The sequence below is a fragment of the Nilaparvata lugens genome, chromosome 12 (assembly GCF_014356525.2).
Source record: "Nilaparvata lugens isolate BPH chromosome 12, ASM1435652v1, whole genome shotgun sequence".
Classification (NCBI taxonomy): Eukaryota; Metazoa; Arthropoda; class Insecta; order Hemiptera; family Delphacidae; genus Nilaparvata; species Nilaparvata lugens.
This window is the reverse complement of record NC_052515.1, coordinates 31,904,465-31,918,436: the sequence shown is the minus strand read 5'-3', so window position 1 is coordinate 31,918,436 and position 13,972 is coordinate 31,904,465. Positions and strand designations below refer to the sequence as shown.

Here is a 13,972-nt window from a genome sequence, read left to right as displayed (position 1 = left end):
CACACACACACACACACACACACACACACACACACACACACACACACACACACACACACACACACACACACACACACACACACACACACACACACACACACACACACACACACACACACACACACACACACACACACACACACACACACACACACACACACACACACACACACACACACACACACACACACACACACACACACACACACACACACACACACACACACACACACACACACACACACACACACACACACACACACACACACACACACACACACACACACACACACACACACACACACACACACACACACACACACACACACACACACACACACACACACACACACACACACACACACACACACACACACACACACACACACACACACACACACACACACACACACACACACACACACACACACACACACACACACACACACACACACACACACACACACACACACACACACACACACACACACACACACACACACACACACACACACACACACACACACACACACACACACACACACACACACACACACACACACACAACACACACAACACACACTCACACACACAGTCAAATACCCAAAAACCACTTTTTGGACTCAGGGGACCTTGAAACGTATAGAAATTTAGAAGTTGGGGTACCTTAATTTTTTCGGAAAGCAATACTTTCCTTACCTATGGTAATGGGGCAAGGAAAGTGAGAGTATATTTTTCATAAGCAACAGATTCTCTTTTGTAACGTGACCCTTCGCTGATAGGCAAAACTGCATGACCCGGGCTGCAATTTTCATTTATTTTCTTCATGCTGAGGGTGATGCCGACATGAGCACTTGGCTTGTGCGTGGGTAATGAGGTGAATGATCATGAAAGATTAATATACTAAATTTCAGAGATGAACTGTATAACTACAGTTGTAGGTGGGTTCCAAACCACCGGGAAGCGATTGTACTATGAATTGCAGTAATTGTTTTCATCTTTTAACCAACTGACCATCAGTGACTTTTGTGCCACTCTGTGAATTGGTTTTAGTCTAATCTAATCTTTGCAATAACAGTAGAATAATAAGGTATTTCGACAGGGTTATTTGAATATTCATTTATAGAAAATCAGTATAGTCAACCGCACAAAAAATAGTAGGATGCAAAGACCTTAAAGATGCAAATAGAGAGAGACCTTATCTCTTTAAGGTCTTTGGTAGGATGCAAATTAGAACAGATGATAGAAACGTTGCCAAATAAGAGTTGAACAACGTTACCCACAGCTGATTATTGACTTGAATTTCCATACTAGAATCGAAAGCAGCATACCCTTGTTTTTCAAGGCTAACAAACTTGGTTGGAATCGATCTTGAATATGGCTCGATAGGTATTTGTTCGAATTTTGCTTTTATTGCATGGGTCAAACAAGTCTTGACTTTGCCTTGAATACCCCTTGTCAGTTAAAGCCGACAGACTTGATTGGAATTGATCTTGAATATGGCTCGATAGGTATTCGTTCGAATTTAGCTTTTATTGCATGGGTCAAACAAGTCTTGACTTTGCCTTGAAAACCCCTTGTCAGTTAAAGCCGATTTGAATTGATCTTGAATATGGCTTGCTATGCATTCCCTTGAATTTTGCTTCTATTGCGAGTGTCAAACAATCCTCGAGTAGCCTATTTTACATTGTCTTTTTGGATATTCCCTTCCAAAATCTCCTCCAATACAGGGGAGAGGAGACCAACCTGTAGTGTTCATGTGTTGGAATTTTGAACTAAAGTTTAGTGCAGCGCCTTTTTTGAATGCTGAATTGGTCTGATTCAGTATGTTTTCATTGTATTCAGTTATAAAAGTTATTCAGCTGCTGGAAATGCCCTAATATTATATTGAAGATAGTGACTCTTATGTTTCATTAATTGAGTCCCCTTTTACAGAAGAAAAAATACAAGAGAATAATTTATTTGACACATCTTCATATGAAATCAAGATTTTCTTTAAGGGTAGACTTTGAATGAAATCAATGTTATTGTTCAATCGATTGTTATGTATACAATTTGTTATGATGATAGTACATAGAAAACCTGTTTATTCACGGTATAAGGCTTTCTAGACAATAATTGTCTCTTACTTATTACTAAGTAGTTGAGCTATATTTTATTACTGATCAGAGCTATTTATTGAAGGGTTGACCGCTTATTCAAGAGTCTTAATCAAACAACATGTAGGCTTATAGGCCTACGGATTTGGTGGATTAAAATTTGAACTGGTGATTGGCATAGAACTGGAACTCTTATTGAAGTTCATGATCGAAATCAACCCTGAATGGAATCACTAATTACATTGATTATTAATTGATTGAAGCTTCTGAAATTGTATAATAATCATAATTGAAGGTTAGAGGATCAGTCAATAAATCTTGATAATCGGAAGGAGAAAAGGGAGATAAACTTAAAAAAAACTAAGTAAACTTTTAAAACTGAGACATTGGATAAGGAGTGAATTCAGTGACTGAGATAATAAGAGTGTGAATAACATTTGAATAAAGAATAGACTAGACATGGATGATGAGTCATTAGACAATTGGCGTAAAAGTGAGTCATGAGAGAAAAATATAGGTACAGACTTATCATGTTTCAGATTATATATTATATTATTTTATGCTATGTTACTAGATTCCAAAGAAACCTCCATTCAGTCCATATGAAATATGTTTTTGTTCAACTCTCCTTTCATTTTTTATGTTCATTCCACCTTTTTGAGGGGCACGTCTTGTCCCTCAAAAATTGAAAAGATCGCACCACATCAGAGAATATGACGAAGAAATGAAGAAGTCACTTGCTGAACTCTTTCCCAATTGATAATTAATAATTCCATTCAATCCTACCAAGCAATAGACCTAGTTGCTATCTGAATTAAGATTCTACACCGTAGACTAGCTAATTAGAAATGAAAATTCGCCAATGAATATTTATTTATTTATTTATACGTGGATACAATAACAAATCATATAAATATGATTGGGAAGGAACAACAGGCTTGGCCCTAATCTAAAAAATCTAATTGCTGCTTGGGGGTTGTGATAAAATGTTAAATAATTCCCTGATTTGTGGCATTGATATTCCCCCACTTCACGAAATACAAAATTCAATTGAAAACTGTTGTAATAGTTACAACAGTTGTAATAGTTCAGTACAAGAGTATACTGAACTACAGATGAATTCCTTAAAAGGTATTTATACAATAAAGTGCATATTCGATGGAAAATTATACACATTATAGAATGAAACTCAAATCATGCATTATATAATAATGTAATATAATCGTGAATTGCATAATATGAAATGTATATTATGGGTATAGAGAAATTCGTCAGAAATCTGATTCTAAGCTGAGAAATGCAAGCATGTTAATGATCACTATTTTTCAACAAGATTAAAATAAAAAATTGGAAATAGATTTTCTGTCTGGGTAGCAAACCTTATCTGTTTCAAATTACACAAAAAGCAACCATTTGTGAGAATCCCTCTCACAAGCCCCAAGCAGCAATTAGATTTTTCTTAAATGAAGGGCGAACCCTTCATTTAAGAAAAATCTAATTGCTGCTTGGGGGTTGTGATAAAATGTTAAATAATTCCCTGATTTGTGGCATTGATATTCCCCCACTTCACGAAATACAAAATTCAATTGAAAACTGTTGTAATAGTTACAACAGTTGTAATAGTTCAGTACAAGAGTATACTGAACTACAGATGAATTCCTTAAAAGGTATTTATACAATAAAGTGCATATTCGATGGAAAATTATACACATTATAGAATGAAACTCAAATCATGCATTATATAATAATGTAATATAATCGTGAATTGCATAATATGAAATGTATATTATGGGTATAGAGAAATTCGTCAGAAATCTGATTCTAAGCTGAGAAATGCAAGCATGTTAATGATCACTATTTTTCAACAAGATTAAAATAAAAAATTGGAAATAGATTTTCTGTCTGGGTAGCAAACCTTATCTGTTTCAAATTACACAAAAAGCAACCATTTGTGAGAATCCCTCTCACAAGCCCCAAGCAGCAATTAGATTTTTCTTAAATGAAGGGCGAACCCTTCATTTAAGAAAAATCTAATTGCTGCTTGGGGGTTGTGATAAAATGTTAAATAAGCTTTTTGAGAACTTTTTAATAAAATGTTACAATTTGACATACGCTCTACTAAGGTCTAGGATGTTTTGGTGAAAATGTTTTCAAATCCTCCCAAAATTACGCTAGAAATTAACGTAACTTTAATTCAATTAAAATATTAACTGCTTCTTATATTTGATAGAGCTTCTCAATCAGCGATCTATATAGCAGTCCATGGAGCATGTTTCCAGTTTTCTGCTGAAGGATAGAACATGCAACAAAAAATGTTTTGTTTCATGGTCAGGAATTTGCACTACCCTATTCAATTTTCAAACAAAAGGGAAGACAGCTTTTTGTCAGTGACATTTTGGGCTGAAAACAGGAATCCAACACTCGCCCTCTAGCAGTCTCCTTCACTCACTCACTCTCTCTCCCTCTAACACACACTTTCTCACACCCACTCTCTCACTCACTCACACTTTCTCTCTCTCTCACTCACACACACATACAGTCCCACACATACACAAACGCACATGCACCTACTTTCTACTTTCTATTTTCCAGTCACCACTATATTTCTCCACTATACGTGCTATAGTGTGTCCAACGGCCAACTCCAAGGTACGAAGTGGAGAGGGTATGATGGTTTGGTTTTGAATTTCTGAGACAAGACAAGAGTTCTTCCATTCGAGAATTTCTGTTTGTTAGTTCACTTTTCACTACGGTTTAAACTTTAAAGCTTTAAAGTGGATGACATATCGCACAGTGCGCTCCAGTAATCCAGTGAGATAGTTAGTTGTAGTGTATAGGTTTGTTTTAATTATTGAGTTTCTATCTGTTGTTTTTCCTGTTTCCTGTGTTCTTCATTTTTGTCTTCGTTCCTCTTCGTTACTGTGTCTGCTCCTGAGTCTACAGTGTCAGTGCAGGTAAATGAAAACTACAACCATATTTTTTATTACGGTACCAACTTGATTTATTGTATTGGAAACAAAATTGTTTTGAAAATTCTTATTTGATGTCGTCAGATCCAGTATTGTCAGAAGTTTCAAATAGATTTGGAAATGAAGTCGTCTTTCTTTATAATTTTCTCAATTTTTAAATAATTTACAAATATTGCCCACTTCTTATTTATCTACAAATTATTTGAAATAGTATCAACTCTATTTTTAATGTTGAGTTAGAATGAATCAAAATTTCATGCAATCGCTTTTGATCTTTTACTCAGTCTGATAGTTTATTAAGAAAATACCTATAGTTGAATGAATCCACAGTTATTTTCTCTTCAAAAATGTTCTATGTCTATCCCATTTTATGAAAAATATTCAAATTTTGAACACTAGTTGTTCACTGCTTTTGGGATTTGAATTTGGGATACAATATTCCTGAATAGGACACTCCTTGTTTTTATAATCTTTGATCACTTGGTAGAGAGTTACTGGGAAGGATATTTTTAATATTCTTTCCAAAGAATGGACATTGATATGTCCAAAGCTCTGCCAATTTATGTACCTAGATACATTACAATATTATCTTGTATAGTTATTCCAAATTGATTTTTTTTCATACCATTGTACAGTTCAATAATTTTTTCCTTAGTTTATGTTTGTAAATTCATCTAAAACTTTGCTGTATTGTAAGCTATTAATAAAGTAATCAATCAATCAATCAATCAAGCTTCATTTTATGTTATCAGGAAACTTTTGATATTTTCTTTTTCCTTTTAATATTGAATCCCTAATTTCAATCAACTCATTTTTTTAATAGTAATACGGTACCAAAGTTACGAGAAATTTTCTAATTTAATTGCTATCTTTAATTAAAAAAATCATGACCTAATTTCAGTTATTGTTTCTATTACAGCGAAGAAGCGAGTCCAAACAGCAGTGAAATAACAAGAGCTTGCATAGATGAGGAAATATCATCAGATAATCTTTACTTCCATTGAGAGAGATGGTCAATTTCCAGTCAGAATGGGAGGAGAAAATCGTTTGTGAGTAACTCCAGCAATATATAATATTTTATATAATAAATATTTCTTGAATAGAAATAAAAAATAAAAATCTAAGTACACTTTTTTAAAATTTTTTATATACCTACGACATGTTTTGGCCATGATGCCATTATCATGTAATTGAATAGAAAATAGCATTAAATAAATACTATCACAAGCTACTTATTCCTGATCACTTATGCTAGTACATTGATATGATTTTCCAGACTAGGACTGTAAATTTTAAATTTATATTTGCATGATTTTATCAAAAATAGGGTTATTGATGTCCAATTGAATTAAATTTATTATTTTATCTCTTATTAATTTGCCGGCGCATAAATGTGAAATTCGTCTTTAACATTCAGTGCAGGTTTCAGGGCCCCAGTTTTACACTTATATTTCCATGATTAAACAGAGATAAAATAATAAATTCAGTTCAATTGGACATCAATAATCCTTTTTTTATAAAATCATGCAAATTTAACTGGATGGCTCGTTAGAGTAAGTGATAATGAACCGGTCTAATTATCAAGAGAACCTGAGTTCTAATCTCGACCGGGGGCAAAAGTTTTTGACCACAGCACAATCACATAGATATGGTCTTTCAGAGGAGACGATAAGCCGACGGTCTTGACTAACTAAAAAGTAGTCACCTCTCATCATCATCCCTCTCACTCATTACCCACGCACAAGCCTATGAGCTTATGTGGGCATCATCCTCAGTATTATTATTATTATCATTATTAAATATAAATTCAAAATTAACAGTTTGAAAAATCATATGAATGTACTAGCTATGATCAGAAATAAGAAGCTTGTAATAGTATCTATTCAATGTTATTTTTTATTCATTTTATTTTATTCAATTACATGATAATGGTATCAAGGTCGAAACATTTCGTAAATAAACAATTTAAAAAAGGGTACTTGGAGTTTTATTTTTTATTTCTATTTAAGAATAGCCCCAAATAAAAAATAAAAATCTAAGTACACTTTTTTAAAATTTTTTATATACCTACGACATGTTTTGGCCATGATGCCATTATCATGTAATTGAATAGAAAATAGCATTAAATAAATACTATCACAAGCTACTTATTCCTGATCACTTATGCTAGTACATTGATATGATTTTCCAGACTAGGACTGTAAATTTTAAATTTATATTTGCATGATTTTATCAAAAATAGGGTTATTGATGTCCAATTGAATTAAATTTATTATTTTATCTCTTATTAATTTGCCGGCGCATAAATGTGAAATTCGTCTTTAACATTCAGTGCAGGTTTCAGGGCCCCAGTTTTACACTTATATTTCCATGATTAAACAGAGATAAAATAATAAATTCAGTTCAATTGGACATCAATAATCCTTTTTTTATAAAATCATGCAAATTTAACTGGATGGCTCGTTAGAGTAAGTGATAATGAACCGGTCTAATTATCAAGAGAACCTGAGTTCTAATCTCGACCGGGGGCAAAAGTTTTTGACCACAGCACAATCACATAGATATGGTCTTTCAGAGGAGACGATAAGCCGACGGTCTTGACTAACTAAAAAGTAGTCACCTCTCATCATCATCCCTCTCACTCATTACCCACGCACAAGCCTATGAGCTTATGTGGGCATCATCCTCAGTATTATTATTATTATCATTATTAAATATAAATTCAAAATTAACAGTTTGAAAAATCATATGAATGTACTAGCTATGATCAGAAATAAGAAGCTTGTAATAGTATCTATTCAATGTTATTTTTTATTCATTTTATTTTATTCAATTACATGATAATGGTATCAAGGTCGAAACATTTCGTAAATAAACAATTTAAAAAAGGGTACTTGGAGTTTTATTTTTTATTTCTATTTAAGAATAGCCCCAACGAAAAAATATTATATAGGTATGTCTTGATTTATTCATTCAATTAGTTATTTATCCATTTAGTGTATTATCCGATAAGTAGCCTACACCAAAGTCAAAGACGATGTGGTTTACAATCTAGGTACATTATGCTCATGCCTTGTTATACAAAGTGTTTCAGAGGAGTATTTTAAACTTTTAATTCAAAAAAGGAACGCATCTACCGATACAATTTCCAATGAATAGAAAAGGATCTCTTATCAAATTTATAACTTTTTTCTTTTAGAGACATTATGATGACATGAATCGATTATTTCCAACGCAAAATTTGTTTGGATATTCAACAGAACTAGTAAAATATTTTCAACTTCAATGTTTATTAGAATTCGCAAGGTTTTGGAAGGAATATAACTGAATATTTAATAATAACCTTGTATCTTGAAAGGATAGAACTTGTGTAAAGTTCAATGCTGAGAAAATTTAATGACCATTATTCTTTAAAATTAACTCAAACCGTGGAAATCGTGATTACATGAAGACATAACATTGAATTGTCAAATACTGTAACTGTATGTTTGGATCTCTTCAACTAATAGGAAAGATAACCCCTATAGTGAGTATAGTTATGAAATTTTCTGTTAATTTGTATTGAACATAGGGAGTCTAAGAGTGCAGGGCCCCCACGCGCGCATTTTACTGCATCATTTTTGGAACGTCATCTGAGAGACATCGTAGATTTCTTTCAGCTTCTTTCCTAGAATAATCTTACTATAAGTTAAACAGAACTGAGCTCCACTCAAAAATAACGTTTTTGCGGAATGAATGTCCTTCATTTCGCAAACCATTTATGACTGATCATTTTACACAGTACTAATAAAATTGTTTTGATTTTTTTAGATAAAGCATATGAGGACAGTGGGGAGCGCTAATATTGGCCAATGTGTCAATAATATCTTGAGAAGATTAATGATTGATGAGCTGGCCATGAAATTCTCATATACTGGCCGTGCATCAAACGGGAACACAAAAACTCCATTTCATGGGAGTGAGATATCGAAATGCATACTGAGTAAGTAGGCTACCGTATTCCTTTATAGTCGAATATATGACATTTTTGGTTATGTAAATATGGATGTTACTTATTTTTATTGTATGTTAATTTATATGTTAGCAAGGTTAGCGTTTTAGGCCATATTTACACTGCACTGTAGTAGATGTATTTTCAAACCATATTTGTGCCGTATTTGTTTTTCAAACCATACCTGTAGGTACCTATGTACGAATAAAAACAAACAGAAATTCAAGTACCCATTTTAAAATTAGCATATTTTTCTTATAAATAAAAATATTAGAATATTATTTCTATATTATAGGTACTATTCCTATTTTTCTTAGATTTCTATTTTTATGTATTATTCAAGAGTAGCCCTAAAGAAAAAAGACTATAGGTATGTTTTTTCCCAGTACGGTAATGCGTTCACAATAGCTTGCTCAAAGTTGCAACCATATTAGTCCAGTCAATATAGACATGAAAAAGGGGGCCTGCTGGCAGTTTATATTCTATTTCTGATTTTTAATAACTATATTTTTTGATACATCAATGAAATTTAAACTTGAACTTTCAGCAGTAAAAACTTAAAAACATTTTGGGACATTATCCATTACCTATCAATATTTGGCAATAAAATAGTTTTGGGCAAAGCCTGCTATTGTTTCCCAATTATATTTATATTATTTGAGATTGTATCCACAAATGGATAAATAAATTCAGAACCAACCAATATTTTCATGATAATATTTTTCTTATAAATAAAAATATTAGAATATTATTTCTATATTATACTATTCCTATTTTTCTTAGATTTCTATTTTTATGTATTATTCAAGAGTAGTCTTGTGCTATAAAGATACAGAGTGGCCCAAAAACCTTGTATTTTTGATTATTTATCCAGTTTTCAGTTATTTCCTACAAATCCAGTACCTAATCGGACAGAGAAATTCGTTCTCGCCTTTTTCAGATGATGAAATTCTGAAAAAAATGAGACCACTCGGAACTCTTTATCTTTAATAAGAGAACCGTACTGAGTTACAATTTTTCAAAAATGAGTAAAATTTTAAGGAAAAAATCAACTTTGTTGAATTTTTGTTTTTGATTATCAATATCTTCCGATTGTTACCATTCAAATCTATATGAGATAGAGCACTCTACCTGATCTCAGATTGTGGAGCACAAAATCACGACCAGAGAAAATTCGAATTTCTCATTTAAATGGGAACAATTGGATGATATTGATGATCAAAAACTGAAATTCATCAAAATTAATTTCTTCTCAAAATTTTACTCGTTCTTGAAAAATTCAACTCAGTACTCATTGGAGAGTTGAGAATAATATCATTTATTCAGAATTTCATAATCTTAAAAAAAGGCTACAGCGAGTTCTTCTGTCCGATTACTGGATATGTTGGAAATAGCTGAGAACTGAACAAATAACTGAAAATACGAGTTTTTGGGCCACTCTGTATCTAGTAAAGGAAATTTTGCATGAAAAAATTGGTTCTGGATTTTTCTTCTGTATCCGCACAATATATTAAGAAATCAGAACTACAATTTAAATTGCAAGCACTATATATATAGTGACTGGACTATTCTGGTAATCACAACACTAAGATTAAAGGTGGCATTCTAGCCGCGGTTAACACTTCTGCCAGTTCACTCATTCGTCAAACTTCTTGTAACATATCCAACATTGAAACTGTACCTTAGAACAAGAACCAATAATTCTAAAATTTGAAATTTTGAGACAAGAGCATTTAAGAAATTAAATCAAAATTATCTATAGCATTGAAATGCTATTTTTTGTCATAAAATTATCTATTAGGCTATAACTAGTTCTACAATTAAGAGCATAACAATAATTCTTATGGTCTATTGTAAGGCTGAACCTATGCTGCTTCTTGCTCATTGATGCGGGGGATCAAGGTTTTGCTAAAATATTTTCATTTTCATACCATACGAGAATGTTATTTTATTAGAATTTTTTTGTGGCAATTTTGCAGTATTTTTGCATCAATAGGATTCTGTGTTTCTCTTGAATAAATTCTGACTTATGATTATATGGGTTGAAGTTTGAAAAAAACCCATTTGTTTACATTTTAAGAGAATTAAAGATGTTGGTAATCTCCAAGAGGTATATTTCATCATGAGTTCAATAATATTGATGCAATTTTTAATTTGCCACCTATTATGTAAAAGAAGGTGATCTAGTAGCCCATTGTTTGCTATACTATCACTATGACTGTATATATCAATGTATTGCTATATTATTTCTTATCCAATTTTGTTACAGTTGCTGTTCAAACGTTTTTTGGTGACATTGCAATTGAAGTGAAATATGGATCGTTGGCGTCGAAATGGTTTCAACAAGCCAGAACAAGGTTGTTGAGAAGGTGAGTGAACAATTTTTTATTGTTTGAAATTACAACGTAAATTATTTAGGGGATCATTTCTAACCATGATTTTTTGTTATTGATGAAAAAGTATGGAATAATCATGAATTAGTGGTCCCAATACATCTGGAAAAATTCCAAATCAGTTACTTGAATCAAAGAAGAATCCATCATTTCGTCCACTTCACCGCTTGCTCCCAATACTCTTTTCCAATTTCTTCTACATGTTTGCTTTTTTGTATCCAATATCTAATCACTGCTATCCAAAGACGGAACCTCCTTCAAACACAGTTTTTCAACAACCTTTGAAATTCAACGATACATATGCACATATACAGAGTGAGTCATATGTATGGAAACCCTTCAATAATTTGGAGACTGTTGTAGATATAATACTGTAACTTCCAGGATAAGTTATTGATAGAATACTCTACCTTTTAATGTACAACTGAGTTCCAACCCCTCATAAGGGGTTTACTTGGGGGTTGTAACTGGAATATTTAAAATGTAAACACCCATTGTGTGGTTAATCATTGTAAAGGTATTATTAAAACAAGAAAGGTGGCATCAATAAGAATGTTCTATGATACTTGTATCCACAATGGCGGCTGATTGAAGTTTTAGTTTTTAAAGAGATGAGGGGTTGTAACTCAAATATTTAAAATGTAAACACCCATTGTGTGGTATATAATTTTAAAGGCCTTTTTAAAACAAGAATGATGACATCAATGAAAATGTTCTATGATACTTTTATCAAAAATGGGGGCTGATTTAGTTCTAGTTTTTATAGAAATGATTGATAAAAGTAATAAAACTTAAAACAACACTTTTTCAATGAATAACGAAACACATTGAAAAACTGATTATTTATTTAGTAATCTGTTACATTTAATTTCAAAAGATGCTCGAAATGCTCCCCTTCTCTCGTTTGACAGTGTGCCAAACTGTCATAAATGTAAATGAGATGTCCTTTTGAAGGCCTAAGTCAACCCCTTATGAGGGGTTGAAGTTCATTTATGTATGTCAAAAGGTAGAGTATTTGACCAATAACTTATCCTGAAAGTTACAGTATGTATAACAGACTCCAATTTATAAAAGTTTTTTGCATGATATTTTTGAAATGGCATGGATATCACTCCAAGAACCATATGGTACCTTGCCCTTGAGTTTTTTCGAGGACACGTAGACAAAGCTAGAAGACAAAAATAACTATATCTCAGTAATTTATTATAGGAATTTACAAAATCAGGCATAATTCTCTTGAGAATTGGAAGCTCTGAATTTTACTCATCATACACATTTCCATTGAACCATGATTCAGACAGTAAACTTAAATTTAAAACTTTAATGTAGACATGATACCATTCTAAATTTCTAAGGAAAATGTTCATCCATTAAATAAATATGGTGATTATTTTTAAAAAATTAAATGCCGGATTACATGAAAACTATGGAGGATTCAGAATATACCTTGAAGAATAGAATACCGTGGTTGTGGTAGTACTGATGTATGTATTTTTGGGACACTCTGTATGATTTGATAAGCTACATAATCAGCATTCTGAGAATAGATTACCGAGAAATTTCATATTTTACTCATAATAACCTATTAAGTTATCCCACTAAACTGTACATTTCATATTTTACAGGACCAAGAGCAGAGAGACTACGCCTCATGAAGCTCAAATCGAGGACGATAGCAGTTCAAAGTAAAAATATATAATAAGTTATAAATTAAAAGTTCAATTTTTGTAATATTTAATAAAAATCATTGCATTTTATTGAAAATAATGTTTTCTTATTTACATTTTTCGCTCATAATGATATACTCTGGAATTAAGCTTTAAAGAAAATAAACTAATATAGATATTAATATATAATATTTAATATTTTAATAGATATTCAAAGTAATAATATTGATGTGTTACTCAGATGTATATGAACTGTATTCCATTTGAGGTGTTGCAAGCATAGAGGGCTGTTTGAACTGGAGCAGATTTGATTTAATTAATTCATCAAATGGCGAGTGACTCATGCACTGCTCCCTCTCAGGACAGTCTGCAAGCTGTTATTGGTTAGCAGAGGTCGATCTCGACTCAATTAATACAGCTACAGAGACAGTTTATAGACTGCCCTGACAGGAGAGAATGAATAAGTAATTTGCCATTCACAGGAGAATTTTAAGGAATATTTCAATTTGAATAATATTGAAAATATAAAATATATATTAATAATCTGATTCATGGCCAGTGCAATCCAATATCAATGCTTAATCATAATTCAAATTTCATCCAGAATTTGAAATAAATCTGTAATTCTTATTATTCATGATTCAATTATTCTTCCAAACTAATGCTCCAATCTTACTATTGCCTTAATACTCTATTTCTATACTCAGTGGACATCCATACATTCTATATATAGAAGAAATCTATACAAAATATATATATTATATAGTATATATATATATATATAATATAATCTATATATTATATAGATTTCATCTATATATAGAATGTATGGATGTCCACTGAGTAAAGAAAT

The 13,972-nt window shown here is 32.0% G+C and overlaps 2 protein-coding genes across 5 annotated transcripts in view; both read left to right on the top strand.

Annotated features, from left to right (window-relative positions):
* LOC111052582 (putative mediator of RNA polymerase II transcription subunit 26) overlaps positions 1 to 13,972 on the top strand; it is a 56,156-nt gene that overhangs the window by 14,180 nt on the left and 28,004 nt on the right. The gene's annotated exons all lie outside the window — the stretch shown is intronic.
* On the top strand, positions 3,638 to 13,216 carry LOC111049036. 4 transcript variants are annotated; one of them, XM_039439355.1, is made up of 5 exons: positions 3,663 to 5,053; positions 5,988 to 6,117; positions 8,879 to 9,050; positions 11,329 to 11,428; positions 13,078 to 13,216. In XM_039439355.1, the coding sequence occupies exons 3-5, from the start codon at positions 8,888 to 8,890 to the stop codon at positions 13,139 to 13,141; spliced, it is 327 nt and encodes a 108-aa protein (XP_039295289.1). In that variant the 5' UTR covers positions 3,663 to 5,053; positions 5,988 to 6,117; positions 8,879 to 8,887; the 3' UTR covers positions 13,142 to 13,216. The 4 variants fall into 4 exon arrangements, with proteins under 4 accessions (XP_039295291.1, XP_039295289.1, XP_039295288.1 ...); XM_039439357.1 differs by lacking the exon at positions 8,879 to 9,050 and having other exon boundaries at positions 3,638 to 5,053; XM_039439354.1 differs by lacking the exon at positions 3,663 to 5,053 and having other exon boundaries at positions 5,837 to 6,117.

Excerpts from the sequence above, each read along its gene's own strand:
- LOC111049036 (XM_039439355.1), top strand. The coding sequence starts at position 8,888 with ATGAGGACAGTGGGGAGCGCTAATATTGGCCAATGTGTCAATAATATC. Across the intron at positions 9,051-11,328 it reads GATATCGAAATGCATACTGA|TTGCTGTTCAAACGTTTTTT; the intron begins GTAAGTAGGCTA and ends ATTTTGTTACAG. Across the intron at positions 11,429-13,077 it reads AGAACAAGGTTGTTGAGAAG|GACCAAGAGCAGAGAGACTA; the intron begins GTGAGTGAACAA and ends CATATTTTACAG.